The sequence below is a fragment of the Barbatula barbatula genome (genome assembly GCF_947034865.1).
Source record: "Barbatula barbatula genome assembly, chromosome: 19".
In the NCBI taxonomy this organism is placed as follows: Eukaryota; Metazoa; Chordata; class Actinopteri; order Cypriniformes; family Nemacheilidae; genus Barbatula; species Barbatula barbatula.
This window is the reverse complement of record NC_136782.1, coordinates 17,672,820-17,692,010: the sequence shown is the minus strand read 5'-3', so window position 1 is coordinate 17,692,010 and position 19,191 is coordinate 17,672,820. Positions and strand designations below refer to the sequence as shown.

The 19,191-nt window shown below is 38.6% G+C and overlaps 1 protein-coding gene across 2 annotated transcripts; it reads left to right on the top strand.

Annotated features, from left to right (window-relative positions):
* The first annotated feature begins 47 nt into the window (after nucleotides 1-47).
* Nucleotides 48-17,635, top strand: mag (myelin associated glycoprotein). Of its 2 annotated transcripts, XM_079480726.1 has the most exons (12): nucleotides 48-122; nucleotides 7,143-7,264; nucleotides 8,548-8,669; nucleotides 9,663-9,741; nucleotides 9,869-10,240; nucleotides 10,365-10,655; nucleotides 11,246-11,503; nucleotides 11,949-12,212; nucleotides 12,453-12,761; nucleotides 12,836-12,935; nucleotides 13,785-13,887; nucleotides 15,717-17,635. In XM_079480726.1, exons 4-12 carry the CDS (start codon nucleotides 9,693-9,695, stop codon nucleotides 15,876-15,878), a joined length of 1,908 nt encoding a protein of 635 aa, XP_079336852.1. In that variant the 5' UTR covers nucleotides 48-122; nucleotides 7,143-7,264; nucleotides 8,548-8,669; nucleotides 9,663-9,692; the 3' UTR covers nucleotides 15,879-17,635. The 2 variants fall into 2 exon arrangements, with proteins under 2 accessions (XP_079336852.1, XP_079336853.1); XM_079480727.1 differs by lacking the exon at nucleotides 13,785-13,887 and having other exon boundaries at nucleotides 15,717-17,629.
* Nucleotides 17,636-19,191: the final 1,556 nt, after the last annotated feature.

Sequence of the window (19,191 nt, the reverse complement as noted above, 5' to 3'; positions counted from 1 at the left end):
AGAGGATGGTGGGAGGGATTGAAATGCAATAGGCAAAGAGAGAGAGAGAGAGAGAGTGAGTGCCATCACACTTGAATTATAGTCATTCTGTCTGTCTGTTCCTGCTGAAGACGTCTGATAAGGTAGGTCTGATTTTTATCCTATTTAACCCACACATGATACTCTAAGAAACATACATGCAACGAGGAACCAGGAGATGTTTATTTGGTACCTCACATTGGAGTTTCGAGTGTCCACTTTATTTAAAGTTATAGCAGATGTTATAATTAAAAAGGAAATCAATTATTAAAACTTGATATTAAGAAATATGGCTTATGCATTTGACACTCCAATATAAAATGTAAATACACTATTGTGAACTTTAAAAACAACGTTTTGTAAGGGGTCTTGTTTATGATAGAGCATCGAATGTGATGCTGAGACCACTATGGGTCCAGTAAAAGGTCATTTTATTTATATTTATATTGTGCAGAAATGACATTCTCAGCATAGTTGCGTCCTAACCAGGGCATTCAAATTTTTCGGTCCATGCTTCACAAAAATTATTTGATCTCCAGGGTAGGATTAAAACATTGGCTAATTCCACTCTGACTACATAGATGGCAGCAGGCCAGTTGTCCAAAGCCCACTGTGGGTAGATGTCCCATAGCTTTATGGAGATAAATTTGGGTTTGTCCACAAGCTTGTCTTTTTATTTAATGTGCAACCTGTTTGGTCACTTTACATCAACTGTACAGTATACCGTTTATGCAGACAGTGAATTACTTGTGGATCTCAGCTGCCACATTTGCAATTTCTATTTTGTATGTATATGTTTGAATCTGTCTAATAGATTACATCATCAGACTGGGTTTTTGTTTTCTTTTCATACTTCGACAACGTAGAACAATGAAAGTCTATTTCAAGAAAAATACTTTCTGGTTGTCAAACTTAAGTAAACTTGCTTCTAATTGATATGAATAGCATTGCTAAACGTTCTCATTGGTTGTTTTAGGTCTCTTCTGACCCTGTTTCAGACAGGTGTCGTCAATAAATGTCAGAGTCACCCTGTTCCATGATTCCCTGTGCCCTATTCTCTTCCACCTTTCCGCTGGACCACAGACCATCTATGTAGTCAGTCTTCCCTAAGACAATAGAAGGACAATGGATCCTTTTTCCTAGTGCTGCACACCATCACCCCCACTTCACAGCGGGCCTACAGGCACACTGACATCATGGCTCGAACCAGAGGCCTGGTAGGGCCGGGTTGTGCGTGTGCTACTGTTATAGTAGTGTCATAGATGTGGCATTAGAATAAGGAAAAATCTGACTCATGTTGGTGAAAACCAAGCTGGTCTGCTGGGGGGTGGGGGGGCTGTGTAGTGGTCTGTATTCTGCATCTCCAATGCTTACAAAATAGATGGTGATGGTGTTGGACCAATACAGTGTGTCAGTTGTGTAGGCCACTTTAGTTTACATTACAAACTATATCAACATTATCTACCGGGGGTCTTCAATCTGTTCTTTAGGCCTTTTGGGCATACATGTAGTTAAATTTTTTTTATTAAGTGTTGAATTTTAAACCTGGTCTACAACATTGTAGCCTATGTACACTATACAACACATTGTTAAGCCATTCAATTCACTTTTACATTTAAAGTTTAGTCACTAATGTGAAAGAAACAAGTTAATACTTTTTTTATTCACCTCTTGTTAAAGTTGACTGTAAAAAGTTCAATGTATGTTGAATTTTAGCTTTAAGCATGAAAACATTTGTTTATTTGAACCCCATTTAGTACCACCGCACTTAAAGAGAGAGAGTTCACCCCAAAATAAAAAAATCTCTCATCATTTAGTCACAATCATTTAGTTCCTGTTTATGACTCTTTCTTCAGGGAAACACAAATATTTTAGGAAATATCTCAGTGGTTTTGTCTCCATACAATGGAAGTCAATGGGGGCCAGTGTTTTTTGGTTACCATCATTCTTCGAAATATCTTCTCTTGTGTTGCGCAGAAGAAAAATGTTTTGGGCGCAGAAGAAAAATGTTTTGCGTCCCTTTAACAATAAGTTTTTATCAACATTTGAATCAGTCACATTTGTAAGTAATTTAGCAACAACAGCTTCTCGTGTGTCTTCCTCTCGTACCTTATTGCTCAAATATGGCACTGTAACATCCAATGAGAACTCATGAGAGAAAACAGTAAGACGTGAAAAGTGAATGGCTTATTGTCACGATTTATTGGACAATTAGCTGTGTGCATCGACTTCCCTGTGTTGTGTGGTGTCAGTCTCCAGCCTGCCCGTTCTGTTCTATCCTTGGGACGGCCTAAACAATAGCCACTGTGTAAGCACAACGGGCAGGGGTGTGTGTGTGTGCCGTTTGTTAGACACGAGTGTGTTTGAGAATAGCATTTACATCTATGCTGATTGACTTATTGCTCTGTTGTAAGAGGCAGTGACAACTGGATCAACATGTTTTCTATGAGACTGTTAGACACACAATGGTGTTTGATTGTATAGGAGGCTTAAATGTTTTGTTATGGTTAGGGAACACATATTTATACAATGTATATGTTCAATGCACTGTAATTCTCTTTGTATAAAGTGTCTGCCGTATGCAAAAACCTTTAAACAGCTCAAAGAATGCGTAACATTTGCTTTGTCGGCACGCTCATCACGGCTGTCTAATGAAAATGCTTACATTCCCCTCATTCCTTCCAGTGTAAATAATGCACATATTCACGCGTGTGTGGGCACATTTTTTGATTTGGGGTTGGATTGACCTACGAGCACCGAACGCTGCAGCATCCATGTGTGCCGAACCTGTAGGAACAGTACAGTGCATTGTGGGTCGAGCGGAGCACTTTATGAATGGTCTGAGTGGATGGAACAATGCTCCCTGCTCTGAGCGTCTGACATTTCCATATAGAACGGAGGAGTTAAAAGGAGGAGAGAAACCACCCCACCTCCTTCTCCCCCGCCCGGGGCATGGTACAGAAAGTGGCAAAAAGGGCCCTCATTCCTGCTGCGTGCGTGCGTGCGTGTGTGTGTGGCCATTGTGAGTGTATGTCATACTACAGTTTTCTCTGCTGATTAATGCTTTGCTTTGGTGAGGAGATACAGCGTGGGACACATTGCCTGGTGAGTCCTGGTGTGATTTGGAGACTTTTATAGGTTATCATGTACAGTGTTGCTCATTTATTGGTGTATTTCAGATTTTGAGTTTTAGATTTGTGATCTGGAAATCGGAGAAAGAAGCAAGGCTGATCTGTTGCTGCCTGGTAGTTGTCGGAAAATGATAATGTTTGTTTCTCATGCTGTTTATGGCTTGGAAAGTGACTTTCATTTGAGGTATAGGCTACATTTCTTTTGTACAGTATGGTTATTTCAAGGGCATCAAACCCATGACTTGTGTGAGTAATGCAATGTTCTACCAACAAGTTCACCCAAAAATTTTAATTCTGTTATCGTTTCGTTCCAAACTTTATATGACTCTTCTGTTTTGTGTCAGTACAATGGACATCAATAGAGCCCCAATGTTGTTTGGTTATCAATATCAACATTCATAGAAATCTCAATTTTGTTTTCTGCAGAAGAAAGAAAGTCATAAAGGTTTGGAATGACTTGAAGGATGTGTAAATGACGTTTTTGGGGGAACTATGCCTTTAAGCAACATATCGCACTTTAGGTTAGCCAAAGTGTAACATACAATGTTTAACATGTGATCACTCGAAAAACAAAGTGCATGATTTATTTTCCTTTAAATACTCTCGATCCTAGTCGTTCCTATTGATGAGTCTGTTTCCTAGGTAACGTTTCATTTTGGTTAAAATGACTAATAAAGCATCGTGGACTAAATGTCAAATGTGCCACAAATGACGTGTAACATGAAGCGTGTGCTATAGGAAGAGCTGAGTGGGTCTGCACTTACAGAATTGGATCTGGGCCTGTCGTCTTGGTCTGAAATGTGGGCAGGAGGCTGTTGGTTTGTGAAGGTAGACTACTGAGAACCATCTGCCCTTATGAGCAGTATATATTCCCAACTGGGAAGAAAAGAATATACTATACTGTCAAACCTGATAAAATAGTTTCGAACGCAGAACACAAAAAATGATAAAAAAATGAAAATATTTTACATTCACTTAAGATGAGCCCTGTGGTTCCAGTCAATCGATTCAGTTACGTTTATAATAAATCAAATTGTTTGAACACGGCGATTGGCCATTTTGGCAGCAAGCTGTTCTAGCAGAGCCCCGGCGTGGGCGAGCTGCTTCATGGATGTTACACATGCCCTGATCTGAGCATTTCAATTTTGAGAGATGTTTACAATCTGACTCATCCGGCCATAACAGCTCATACGATGGGGCTGCTCATATCTGAGCTGTTGAGCTCTGTTCTGAATATCGGCATTTTATGTCATGTCATGTGCGGTTTGACTCCTAGGCTAGCATTGTAATCCCTCCCACCAGAGGTGTGCACACTACTTAGAATAGGCCCTACCAAGTGCACATTCAAAAACACGTTCTCGCTGACCACGGTGTAGGAGGGTCAGCGCTCATGTTTTACTGCCATCTGCTCCTTTGGTATATTTAGAGGATGCCTGAGCTTGTGGACGCGGGCCAAACAGCACATCACGCTGTGACCAAACCTGCTGCAAAGAACTCGACCAGCAAAGAGCACTGCCTTTCTACTCGGATCATGACATGTTATCATGAAATCAAAGATGTGTGTATTTTGGTCTGTGTGTCCACACTAATGTGTTTCCGTTTTGGCCTTACGTCAAAACACTGTTTTTGTCAAGGAATAGTGGATAAATTTGAAAACGTGTCATATGTCATAGTGGGGATATGGAAAATGTAGACGTTCAAAAACGATGACTCATTTTTCGTTATGTGACCGAGGTCGTTTCTCAACCGTCAAAGTTCATTCCAATACTCAAGAACACAAGAACAGAGAATGCATGAAAGTACCCGGATGTGTTATCGATATCAAGGATGCATCGCATGCAGCCGTGCACGTGAACCGAATCCGCTTGAAGTCTTAGAAGTCACTGCGGCACGTCCATCCAAGTTCGTTCTTCCGAGGCTGACTCGCAAGTCCGGTCTCCACAAAAACACAAGTCCGTTCTTTGCCTTCGTGCAATTGAGAAAAAGCTTCTCATGTTTTTTATGCTTTTCAGACGTTACAGTGTGGATGGCCAGCGTGTGGCAAACTCATGAAAAGCTAAAGCGTGGACTTGGAGCATTTTGAAAATGAAAAGTGTAGACATAGCCTTAGCTTAGAGGGAACATTTACTTTCGATTTTAAGCATTTGTCAGATGCTTTTGTCTAAATCAACACTCTCATGATAGGGACATGTAGCCTACATATGAGTGTACATGGACAAAGTTCACTTGTTTCACATTTAGAAACAATGTTTGTTGTTTCATGTCACTGAGTTGTATATTTATGACACCGTTTATTGACTAGTTCTGTAGTTGTTTCTGACGCCTACTTGAGTCCTTTCATGTAGCTATTACTCACCATCCCTCTGGTGCAAAAATAAGAGAAACTACCTTTTATAGATCAACTGTGATTATGTGGTTCGCTCTTTTTCTAATACACACATGCACAAAACATTGAGCAAAAGATGTAAGTCATTAAAAAGCTTTACTAAAATAATACAGCGTTGTGCTACAGTACACTTTTAATGTGTGCTTTCTAGCGTGTGTGTGTGTGGGGTGCGTTGGCATGTTGTGCGTCCTGACCTTGCAACAGGCTCTCTGTTGTCCGTTCCCCCCACCCCCTCTTCCATAAATCATGGAAGTTCCTATGGCTGTTGTCCATCATTGATACCAAAGATAATTGATTGAATGTATTCTCAACATTGAGTCTCAACATTCATTTTGTTTGTAAATGTATAAAAGGCTTTTATTTATTTACAATGGTCATACTTCAGGTTACCCTGTGTTATTTTGATGATAACTTTACCATGGGTTAGTAATTCATCGCGGGTGTTCAGGTTTTTATATACTTTGTAATTGTTTGTCCACTTCTTAAAATGCCACCGAATTGGTCTTGCTGTTTCTGGATGCGATAGGTGAATCAAGAAATAACATTATACAGCCTCTGTATATTCCTGTTTGATTTTTCTTAAACATTTAAAGCTAAAGACTTGTTAAACGAAGCACATGTTCGTTTTGTCTGTCTGATGCTAAACATTTTTTTACAGTTTTACATTAAAGTCTGAATTGCGAGTTTACAGGGTACTTTACATTTTCCCGTTAAAACATCCTACACAATCTGACATGAATTCCTAACTATTTTATGAGCTGGCAAATTTGAATTTGAATATGAATTTGTGTGATTTCATTTGTACGTTTTGGTACAATTTGCTTTCGCGCCAATGATGGTTAGGTTTAGGGGTTGGGTTAGGGGAGGGGCTTCAGTATTGCTTTTTTCTAATAATCAATAAAAGTTTATTTTATTGGAGTTGAAAATTATAGACTTTGAGATTTAGATTAAGATTACATAATTCCAATCATGTTTATGAGTGTAGCAAATAATACAATTTTAGGGCAGGTCTTAATTTAATCCATCTGAAAATGATGGTGAAAAGTGGCATTGTACAGCCAAGGCATCAGACCACATCGTGGTTAAAAGCATCCAATAGCCAACGATGGTCCAGTGACATCAGCAGAGATGTTTTAGATTTAGAAAAAGTTACGAGTAAGAAACATATTTTTTGGAGAGAGAAAAAAACTGGAACATGCGTTAGGAAAGTAGTGTTAACTTTGAGGTTACATACTGACTTTCAAATTTTAGCGTTATGTGACCTGTGCATCAAAGTTGAATTGCAACACATTTACATGACACCGCATAGCTTACGGAGAGTTCTTGTAAGAAAACCAAATCCAACCGAACATTAAACAGACACATTCAACACATAAGAACTGCAGATTGCTGATAAATAACGTTGTAGACCACACTGAATCTAGCACACCAGAAAAAATACCAAAAACTATGAAAGACAGTCACGCCCAGACAGGCTGGCAGAAGAAGAAGAAGAAATGAAGGAATGCCCGTGTGGGCCACTGAAAAGAATGCATTTTCAAGTCTACCCACGGCACACAAAGTCTCTATCCTATCTCACTCCCTCCTTTCTATGTCCTTTTTCCCAGTCTCTGCACCTCTGAGGAAGGAGAACAAGCAGGATCTTGAAGAACCAGGAGCAGAAAACCAGCAGAGGAACGGTTCCTTCACTTCAGAAGAACCCAAGATTGAAATCTGGATCTGGTATGAGGCAAGTGCGAGACCTATTTGTGGAGTATGAATGGTTTGTTTGTTGTTTTGGCTGGCGGATTGCTTCATCCTTCTATTGCTAGTGCCAGGGTTTTCAGCTCCAAATAACAGCGGTTAAAGCACTCATGTGATGGGCATATAAATGAGTTGGGTCTTACTGGAACAGCTGGTGTGAATATAATTACTCCATTATAATTAATGTGGAAAGAATTTGGGATGATTGTTTGATGAAGCGTTTCCTTATGGGTTGTATTGTTGCTGTGTTTTTAAATGACTCGCAATAACAGTAAAGCAAACAAATCATAAATGGTGTTGTTATCTTTAAAATGTTTTTTACGTGTGTGGCATTTATTATTTTTTCATTATCTTGACAAATAGAGGCTCCAAAAAGTATTTGGGAAGCTAAGCTATACAGTTTATTCTGAACATCCACCAGGCCCTAAAACTTTAACAATTATTCCAAAAGTCAAGTTTTCTAAAGTTTTTGAAAGATTTGTCTCCGTGGTTTTGTATCCATACAATGGAAGTCAATGGGGGCCAATATCTTCTTTTGTATTCTGCAGGAGAAAGAAAACCATGCAGATGACAAGAATTGTCATTTTTACGGGTGAACTATTCCTTTAAAGAGTGTGCCTATGTTATATTTATGCCACTTGGTAAATACAATAACATACATCTATTCAATAACATCATTCATTCTAGAAGTACTATGTCCCAAATTTACGAATACTTTTTGAGGCCACTGTTTATATTGCCAAAAATATGTTTATATTGCGACTGAAAGTGTGCCTATAGTGTGCCCCTGTTTGGCCACTGCAGTCTCTGAAAGTTTATTCTTATAATAATTGCGTCAAACTCGCGAGATATCATGGGAATCTTTTATGATAATAATCATAGAGATTATGAAAGATCCTCCTCCATCTGTACTCCCCTTCTGCTCTGAAGTACTGAAGTACATGCGTGTGCGTGTATGTAAATGTGTTGCAATCTCACACACTACGGACACGCGAGTGGAGTCCGTGAATAGAGTCAACAGAGGCAGCTGGGTGATGCTGTATGACTGTGGATGATGTGTCATATTATGAACAGTGCTGCCTATATGTGTGCCAAAGACGCAAGGGCTGACGTCGTACACTCATAATGAGCAATTCTCTCCCACACACTGCGGCCCTGTACGTTGCGCTCGAGAGCATGCGTGAGTAAGCGTGGAGCGCTCATCTGTGTGGGTTAGGAAGGCTCATGTCGTCTCTTGATACTGATGTCATGTTTCTCTGTTGTTTTTAGACAAATCAGAAGGGACGCTGAGTTGATGTGAGCGTCCCCTTGCTTGTGAGGGAAGAACAGCAGTGCCAATATTGTTGGAGGGGGAGAGGGTAATACAGCTGGTTGTGGTTAAGCAGTTCAAGGTAGCGCTTATCAGGTTGCACTACATACAACAAATAACACAAATGGAAATTTAAGAAAAATGTAACTTGTCACTTTGAAATCTGGAGAGACATACATCATACCATAAATGAAATGATCGCATTTATAGATATTACGTCTTGTGTTGTTATGAGTCTGTGAGACCTGTTTTTCAACCTCGGCATTAAATGTATTCAAGATAATGTAAGTGAAAAACATAAAAGGTTCATCTTTTTTTCATTACAAAAAGAGAATGAGCACCTTTTTTCAATATGATTTTCCAGAATTAAGTGACAAATGAATATATGTTGTCTGTGTTGTCTGTGTTGTTTGTAAGTGACATAAGGAAAACATCTGTGAAGTATTTTTATATCATTTTAATGGCCGTATGGATAAAAAAGCAGATAAAGCGCGTGGGATCACTTGACTCATGAATTGATTGATTAACAAAAGGAAAATTAGCATAATAGGGTTAAATATGTGTATTTTATGTTCTTGACCAAAGTTTACTACTGTTACATTTAAAGTACACTTAGAAGTACAATTTTTTCAACTAAAAGTGGGGCAATTTAGTCCTGAATACTATTGAAGTAGTAGTACACTTACTAAAAAATATATTTTTTTATTTTATAGTGTTTCGTTAAATTTTTTTCACTTATTTCACCTGTATTTAATTTTTTGAACTGTATTGCTTTGTGCTTGAACATTAACAGAAATGTCCGTAAAATTAACGGATAATGTACTGGCAAAAAATGACCTGTATATCTTCTGTGTTTTCACAGTGTAGTACATAAATGATGCTAAAATATATACTTTAACTTCATAAAATGTATATTAATCAAAATGAAGCATACATTTTGTGTAAAGGACCGGTAAGAAACGTCATCGAAAAAGCACCCATCAAAACACTGCTTAGAAATAAATATTGTTAAAAAGTATCATTTGTTGTGCAATGTAGTTCAAGGAAAGCAACAAGTCTTTTACTTTTTTAACAGACGTCTATGGTCCAGAGATAGACTCAGACCATGAAGGGCTTGGTGCTGTTGTTGTTGCCTCTTCTGTTTATTCTGAAAGGTAAAAAAACCTGCGCATGACTCCTCCCTCACAAGTGTTGTGCCTGTATCAGTTATCATACGCTGAAATAAAAATAAAAAAAATATTTTGTGATATATCCTTTACAAAACTCTTTCTTTCTAAACAGATGTAAGTGCTCAGTGGAATGTGTGGATGCCCAGAGACATTTCAACCATGACGAACTCCTGTGTGGTTATACCCTGCTCGTTCACCTACCCCTCCGGTATCAGGCCTTACAAGGCTGCTATACATGGGATCTGGTACTTTGGCCAACCTTACCCCCAGCTTTTCCCCCCAGTGGTGTTTAAGTCCCGCACAGATATAGTTCACGAAAGTTACAAGGGACGGACCAGGCTTTTGGGTGACCTGACACATAAGAACTGCACATTGCTGATAAATAACGTTGGAGCAGAACTTTCTGGGAAGTATTACTTTCGTGCAGACCTGGGCGGAGCAAACATCTACACTTTTCCTGACTTCGCACAACTCGAGGTGTTAGGTAACCGAGGAGTTTGATTCATTTATTCAGTGTTATGAATGTTAACAATAAAACAGCTGGTTGTTGTATGTCATATTGTCCTTTTTACTTCATGTTTACTTTAACATACCCATCCGTACCCTAGACCAGCCAAACATCAATGTTCCAGACGAGATCATCAGCGACCAGAGTCTGGACTTGACCTGCTACGTCCCAGACAGCTGTCCGGACATGACCCCAGAGATCCACTGGATGTACACAGACTACCTGCCTGATCCCCTTTTCACCCCGTATAGTGTTGAAGATAGCGCCGTACAGTCCATCACCCTCACTTTTACACCCAGACCCATGCACAACGGTCAGCTACTGGGGTGTCGGGTCCACTACCCAAATACTACCTTTGTCTACGAACGCATCATATCACTGGACGTCAAGTGTGAGTTTCACCAAAAGATGCCTATTCTTTTATCCAAAACTCGAGCTGTTTAGCCTTCAAGTGGAGTCGGAAATATCGTAATTATGAGTTCCAAGCACGTGAATGACAAAGCAGAGTGATACGTGATAGTAGTTGCCTGTGACCAAGAAGTGTGTGTTGATTTTAAACATGATGGAAAGCAAGTTGGTCAATGGTAATAAATCATTTTTATCGTAATTATTTCAATTTTGCGTCCTGTATTTCAAACATTGGAACATTGTGCAATTAATGGAAAAGCTATGTCATAAACAAAATATACAGTATTTTTTTCAAGAGAACGTACATAGCAATTAAGTCAAAATTTGCTTCTGTGATATTTGATATATGTCTTTATTCACGAGTAATAATGACAAACACATTTATTTCTATAACTTAAGAGTTTTGAGCTAAAGTGAGCGAGAGTTTTCAATTCGTTTGTCAAGCGTCACATTCACTTACAATCTTACGCAACTCGCACATCGTGCGCATGATTGCACAGACGTCACGATTGTTTTTAATTACTTTGTAATTTTCATTGAGTAATACCAGTGTTTATTGATGTATTCTCGTAGACGCCCCCCGGACGGTCTGGGTGAACGTGTCTCAAGAGGTCATGGAGGGAAGCTCTGTGGTTCTGCACTGTGATGTGGACAGTAATCCAGGTCCCACGATAACATGGTTCTTTGGAAATAAAGAGCTCACGTCGGTTATTGCCTCCAATGCTTCACTGTTTCTGGAGAACCTCACTCCTGAAGATCAAGGCATCTATACATGCGTTGGTGACAATGGCTATGGGAGTATGAACACGTCCATGTTTCTGGCTGTAAATTGTGAGTAAAAAGTCCACAGTGCGTGTCCGTGTCAAGTGATTTTATTTCAAGTGCCATTTCTGCCTTTTTGTTTGTTTGACTAGACTGCTCAGGTTTATAGTCGCAAAATTGTTTTTCATCTCTTGATGATACTAATAGATAAATATATACAGTACATTATATCCGGTTAATGAGTCAATAGTTTAAAAATATATTTAGTTTATAATATGCAGTATGTCGTGTTCCTGTTGCATACTGGAAAACAGATAGCTGTTTGTTATGTAAACACATTCATCAGAAGGAACATCAAACGTAAGACTATTTTCAAAAGAGAGAACATCAGAAAACACATTTTTATGAAAATGATGAGCTATGCTCATAAATGTATGTGAAAACACTGAAGAATTTAAAAAAACAGGTCAAATGATTTTAAGCCACAATCTTCTTTATTTACTCTCTCTGCAAGATCCTCCACGGGAGCCGTGGATCAACGAATCCATCTCAGCGGTGGAGGGATCTTCCTTAAGCCTACAATGCATCAGTAAGGGTAACCCAATGCCAACGCTGACCTGGCTGAAGAATGGAGAGCTGGTGGGCACCATCACAGCACAGGAGGAGGGCTCTACGCTGGAGCTTCATGAGATCCAGCCGCAAGCCGACGGAGTTTACAAGTGCATAGCTGAGAATGAACACGGCCGAGCAAGCAGCTCGCTTAACGTTACTGTAGAATGTAAGTTACTGTAAGACACGATGTGAACGCTTTAAGAGCCAGATATTCCCTGCTGAAAATACAAATTTAAACTATGATGTACTTTCTTCTTTTAGAACACTAAGATCATCATTTTTATTCTGTATGTAAAGTACGACTTTTGGAATACAGTAGCCAAACAAGTTTAAACTATTTGTGAAAACAATCTCAGCACCACTTTGGAAAATAGTAAAGTTTCAACTTTTTCTGTTGTTTCTCCAGTCGCCCCGGTCCTCCTCGACGATTCCAAGTGTACCATAATTCGTGAGGGAGTTCAGTGCATATGCATCGCCTCTGGAAACCCAGAGCCTGCAATTGAATTCTATCTGCCTGACCTTAATATCACCATCAACGGGTCCAACAATCGCTACAATTTCTTTACACACTCAGACCACTACATGTCCACAGGCATCATCAAGCTGCGGGACAAAGGCGAACGGGGGAACAACGGTGACACGGCCGTCCACGTGCACTGCAGCATCAGCAACACTTACGGATCTGAGACCATCCGCTTGGAACTGCAGCAGGAGAGTGAGTAGATATTTTGCAGAAATTGTTCAAAAACGTGACAAAATAACAGCAAAACACTTTTTTCACCGTTTCAGAAAAATACATTATGGCGGTTATAGTGGGGACTATTGGAGGTGTGGCGGTCATCGCCTTCATCATCGCGGCTGTGAGATACGTGGGCCAAAACAATAAAAAGTGAGTATCTTTCAGAAAGAAGAGAGAAAAGAAGTTTTGGTGAACACGGAGTGCGGAGGTTGTATATATTAAAACTCCCAAGCCTAGTCATCCATTTTCAGTTTTGTTTAAGTTTGTTTCTGTTTTGGCATTTGGTTTTCAAGCCATAACCCACTCACAGATGATCCAATCTGATTGCTTGGTACGACGGTGACCGCGCAGTGGGCCAAACTGCGGACTAACAGAACCATTGCCGGTTCAATTGCCCCTCCATTGCTTTTAGCCTCAAAACCCCTGAGCTCTGCAGCAGCTACTATCCACTTCTACTATCTAATTTTGCCACCAAAAATGAAACGAACGAAACAAAAACAGCCCCAAACATGACACTGTGGCACAAAGGCCTTTTTATTTAAGGGTGAAAATGATCCCCTTGTGTCAAAATGGATGCCCAGGCTTAAAGGAATCGTTGGCACGAAAATGAAAGTCCTGTCATACTCACCGTCATGTCACACCCTCCAATCATTTTCTTTCTTCTGTGGAACACGAACAAGGATATTGCTGTGCCTATAAGCTGCATAAAACAGATTTTGTATTTATTTGATGGAATTTTATGACATTTATTCTTATAGGTCAACCTCATTCTTGGAGCTCAATAGCCCCATTCAGTTTAATTGAATCCACAAGATCAGCTTAAACAGATTGTACTTGTCGGATTGTACAGGTTTTGAATGACGTGACGTGACGAGTGCACGATGACAAAATTGTTATTTTCGTGTGAAAGGCTCCTTTAAAGTGTTGCCGCGAGTCAGTTAGTCTGTAGCATCGTTGAGTGAGAGACGGAGTCTGATCCTCTGACTCCACCCTCCCCAGAGAGAATGGTAACCCTGGGCAGGACGTGGGATCTAAAGTGGAGAATCCCGAAATGTTCTACAGCTCGGTCAAGAAGGACAAACAGAGTCTGAGGAAAAAAGTGGTGAGATATTACCCTGATGAATAAGAAATGACTTTTTTTTACCTGCACACTGATAATACAGTAGAGATTGAAAGCGAGCAAAATAAATCTAAACAACAGTCTGTGGTCTTTTTTTCTGTGGCGTATGTGTGGCAAATGATGATACAGTATGTACTGGCCCTTCTCTTGTTGTGTGTAGCTTTCCACACTAAGCATTAAACGTTTTGTCACAATGAAACATTCTAAGAAATAATTGCTGACGTGTGACTTGCATTGTTTAACTGCAAAATAAATTATAAATATGGATTTTCTTACTTTTTTGTCTTGTTTTCAAATGCAATTATATAAACATCTTTAAAACAAACAATATATTTTTGTTAAGAAGCAAAATCACTCCATAATTTGTTTAGCTGTCGTGACATTTTTGCTCAAGACAATAATCTTGTTTTTCCTTATGAATTAGATCATTTTTCGCACCCCATTTGCCAACAAATTTTTCTTGTATTAAGCAAAAACATCACAAGAGATTGTTAGATTTCTCTCAAATCAAGATGTAGATGTTTGTCATTTTGCATCTTAAGTGAATATATCTTGTTTTAGAGTGTTCTGATGATTTGAAAACAAGACAAAAACAACGTAAGAAAATGTTTCATGTGACATGAAGAGTGAAACAATTTACTGATATTTTTATCAATTTACTTTCCCATTTACTAATACGCACTCCTGACAAAATGATGATTATAAAACGGTCAGTTCTGGTCCTTGATTCTGATTGGCTGAGCGGAGTTCTAAGCCGTTATAAAATACCCCGATTTATAACGGCTGACCGCACCACATAGCCTAAATATCATTTTATTTACTTTATTTTATGAAGCCTTGCTACGGATATGGAATAACCGTTTTATAAGAGCAATAAGTCCTGCGAAGCAGTGGGTTACAGTGCATCTTATAACAGCTACGGGGTCGCGTCATGCCGTGCCACAAAGCCCTTAGCCGTTATAAAATGCACTGTAACCCACTGCTTCCTGGGGCTTATTGCTTTAACACTGGCTGTGTCTGGAATGGGATACTTCCTTACTTTTCTTCTGAATACTGTGCAGTGCATACTTCATTATGTATAATAAATCTGTTGATAAATCTTAAAATAAGTCTTTTTATAGTAAATGAAACAGTTTGGCAACTGTGTGACCATTTTCGTGTCAAAAATTACGAAATCCAGTGTATCTTAGCACAATAAACATGTAACACCGCAGGAAATATAAACATATTGCATTGTGGGATAGAGTTATCTGTAAAGTGCGATTTCCCAAATGTAATAGTTATAGTATGTTAAGGTGTAGAAATAGTATGCTATTCCGAACGGCCATCATCATAATGCTGAGTGTGGATGGTGCGTCACAACAAAGAGTCCCAGCGTAGCCTATGCTTACACCACCATACTCTCCTCTTTCATTGCTTCTCTGCATTCTCTGTCTGTTTCTCTTCCCCTAACGTAGCTTAAGACTGAGCTCCTGGGCTCAAAGTTTAACTCCATCCTAGAGGAAGGCACGGTAAGACATTTAAGAAGGGCATGTAAACAAATGGGTGGAGGTGAAAGAAAATAAGAATATAATGGAAATTGGGGCAAAAAATTGGGGTCCATTTTATAAGCACGTTTTTTATATTTTTTAATACCGCTTTTCTACTGCTGCCTTAAAGCTAACAGTTCACCATGTACTGGCTACCTCATTCTGTTCAGTAGCTAATAGCTAACACTGCTTTTGAGATCGTCTTCTACAGGACTTTTATTGTGACATTGCTGGGATTTTCCAGCTGTTTGTATGAGTATACTCCTGGCTTTTTCTTTTCAGGGAGACGACAGTGATTACCAATCTGTTGGCCCGATTGGAGGCATGGAGAGGCAAGAGCTGAATTACGCCGCCCTTGAATTTCTTCACGGTCGACACCGGGAGGGAGGCTTCAGGAGGCCTGACGGTGACGGCAGTGACTACACTGAGATTAAGACTAAATGAACCGCGATTCTTCCCTGATGCCTCGACCAAACGGGACACAGTGGCCACTAGGGCCCAATCATTGGACGTATCCATTAATATTTATAAGTTCACACGAAAATAAACATTCAGTTATCATTGAGTCATTGTCACGTCTTTGAGTTTCTTTCTAGTCTCATGGTGACCACGGCTCTTCAAGGGCATTAGGACTCAAAGAAAGAAAGTTTTGTCTTCGAAAGACTTGGAATACAGTGCAGTCATGTCTTTCCAAGATTTTCCACTGTAACCATACCAGAAATTGTTGTTCTCCGAAAGAGCGTATAGAATTCAACTACTGCATCTCGAGAAACAAGCATGGTCTTGTTTCCCAAATGTTTGAGCTTCTCCAGAACATTCTGAAAAACGTTAATTGGTATGGTTTGCAGGCGAGACTTTGTATCTAGTGGTCTTCTTCACTGTGTCCGCTGTAAGTCGATGCATCAGGGAACGAGGTACCGCGTGGGCCTCGATGTAAAAGCACTATACCCATCTCTGGGTTTGTTTGGGGGGAATAACACTGCCTTGAATGGAGCAGTTGATCTTTTTTTGTGTGTACCAGTCTACACACCAAATATTTGCCTGCTGATACTTATTTCCAGAAGAGATTGTTAAAGGAATAGTTCACCAGAAATAAGTTCAGTCACTATTTATTCACCCCCCCCCCCAACACAGAAACATAGAAAAATAAAAGGTTTGCAATGACTCGAGTGTAAGGAAATAATGACGGGCTTTTCATTTTGGGGGTGAACTGTCCCTTGTGTTGGATTTCAGTGTAAGCTAAATGAATACCTTTTTATTTATATCTTTATTTATTTACGTTTATGAACGAAAACGGACCCACTCACTCAATTCAAAACTGGTTATTGAATGGTTGCTGGATTCCCCCTCCAAAACCTTTATTCTTCTGTTTATTTATATTTGTACGTTTTTTGAATTGCTTTTTTAATTCCTGTTCTAAATAAACAGAGGAATAAAATCACTCTCTTAACAGCCCCGAACACGCTGCAATGCAGTAAAGCTGAGAATTTATAGTAAAAGTAATACGTAATATTGGAAACACTACAAGCTTGATGGATCACTGGAGCAGTTATCCTTAAAAAATCCTTTACATAGCAGAACGAAACGTGATGAGACTAGCCCAGGTGCTTAAAAATAAATGTCATGTTTTATGTAATCCTCCGGTAAGGTTGTGTCAGTTTACCTAGATGATCAGTATATGCGATCCGCCCTTGAAATACAATTTGAACTAACAGATTAATGAGTTGTTATATTAAATAAATCTTACATTCAAACAGGAACTTTGATGGGATACCAGTGTATGTAAATACATGATATATAGTTCTGTGTTGTGAACCTCTGACTGCACAACAGGAACATACATTGTGCTACAATGGTGTATATTTTGCAGAAAATCGAACACAACGTGACATTATATGTGCATATGCAATTAATGCAAACTGAAGATGTATAACCTACACAAATGCTTTACCAGTTATTTATTTGTTAGCGAAGATTCGGAATTCAAACCTAATTTTTCACAGTGTTGTAGAGGATATTTGTTTGTATGTGACTGTGTGATGGCAATAATATTGATCGAAATAATGTTGTTTTCTCATTGACATAATAATGCAGAAATGAATGCATTTTTATTTAAATAAGCACTGTTTATTCATAATAAGTTGTAATTTGATGTTCTTTGCTCTCTTTTTTGGTTAATAAAAGTCTCCAGTCTCAAATTGATTGTGTTCTTTAAAAGAGTTTCATTAGTAAAATATCAACGTTTGTTTTGTTTTGTTTTAGCATTGGGTCAGAAATGGACAAACCCAACAATTGGGTTAAATTATCCCAGCAAATGCTTTTTATTTAACCTATTCAAACAACCCATAGATTATTTTAAAGTGTAATATCCCTTTATTCACATAAAAATGTCAAATAAACCAACCATATCAATTGCTGTAAAGAAATGCATGCAATTACTCATTTATTTTCCAAAAACATACATGGAATAGTAAACTGAAAGCTGGATGAAATGTTTTTCTTGACTATACAAAAAAAGAAAAGACACTTTGTAAAGGCAGGCTAGCTAACAAATTAAGCTAAACTAAATAACAGTTTGTTTGTTGATCGATTGTTTGTTTTATGTCCTTGTCTTTAGCTGTGTATTATCTGCATTAACAAATCTTATCTTAGAATCGAACTAATTTAAAGCCTCTTTGATAAAGAGGTAAAGAGACCATTTTGTGAACTACTAACAATATTTCTCCCAAATGTCAAATAAAAATAGTTTCTATTCATATTTATTTGCAGAAAATGAAAACTGGACAAACAGGTCAATTTAGCAGAAAAGATGCTCTGCATTTTCCAGACCTATATTTATACTATATTATACTTTTTATAAGTAATATTTGAACATATTTACGGAAAGTTACAAAATGTATTACAGTTGTCATGCTGTCAGTCTTTCACATTGCTGTTGGATGACTTTGTCACTATGACCAAAATAAATCCTTCCTAACATAAATGAAATCCTTCCCGATTGAAGCATCAGACATTTAAACACACCAACCTTTCACATTAATTGTTACCGTCTCAGGAAAGATATGCACATTCCCTTGTACCCGCTCTTTAAATCTGTATTCACCATCAGATTCCTCATAAACAAAGATTCCCAGCTCAAAGTAACACTGCATGGTGTTAGAGTTGAATCCAATTTTAGCTTCAAAACAAGGAACTTCAACACTAGGGTTTTGTGGGTCTCCTTTGAACTAGGTTCTACAAAAGTTAGCGCTTACCTAACCCGACCCAGTCTGTCATTGCAAGTATAGAGTTAAAATGAGTAAGAGTTTCCAGTATATCTTGCTGATGTGATAAGACAGAAATTCAGAGCAAAAATGCTGAAGTTCAACTGCTGGCTGGTAATTTGTGTTCAAATTGATCAAATGAGTTAAAAGACTAAGGAATAAAAGGCCTCCATGTAGCCTTTTATGAAAAATTCTGCTAAAATTAAGCATTTCTTACCTAATATTCGAAGTGAACTCAAAACGTGAGAGCGGTTCTTTAGATCTGACTGGTTTGTTTCAGCACTGAGAGGTGCATTACAATAGTGATATCTGCAGTTGCACAATTTGTATGACCCGTGTTTATCAGTTAAAACTAAAACTAGTACCTAATAATGTGGAAATAAACATAAATTTATTATATTTTCCCACAATATCCATTATTGAATGTTACTGTAGATGTAATGGTCAGGGTTTGTAGGGCACTACCGGTTGTAACATTTGAAATGACATACAGT

Excerpts from the sequence above, each read along its gene's own strand:
- mag (XM_079480726.1), top strand. The coding sequence starts at position 9,693 with ATGAAGGGCTTGGTGCTGTTGTTGTTGCCTCTTCTGTTTATTCTGAAA. Across the intron at positions 11,504-11,948 it reads CATGTTTCTGGCTGTAAATT|ATCCTCCACGGGAGCCGTGG; the intron begins GTGAGTAAAAAG and ends TCTCTCTGCAAG. Across the intron at positions 12,936-13,784 it reads GTGGGCCAAAACAATAAAAA|AGAGAATGGTAACCCTGGGC; the intron begins GTGAGTATCTTT and ends CACCCTCCCCAG.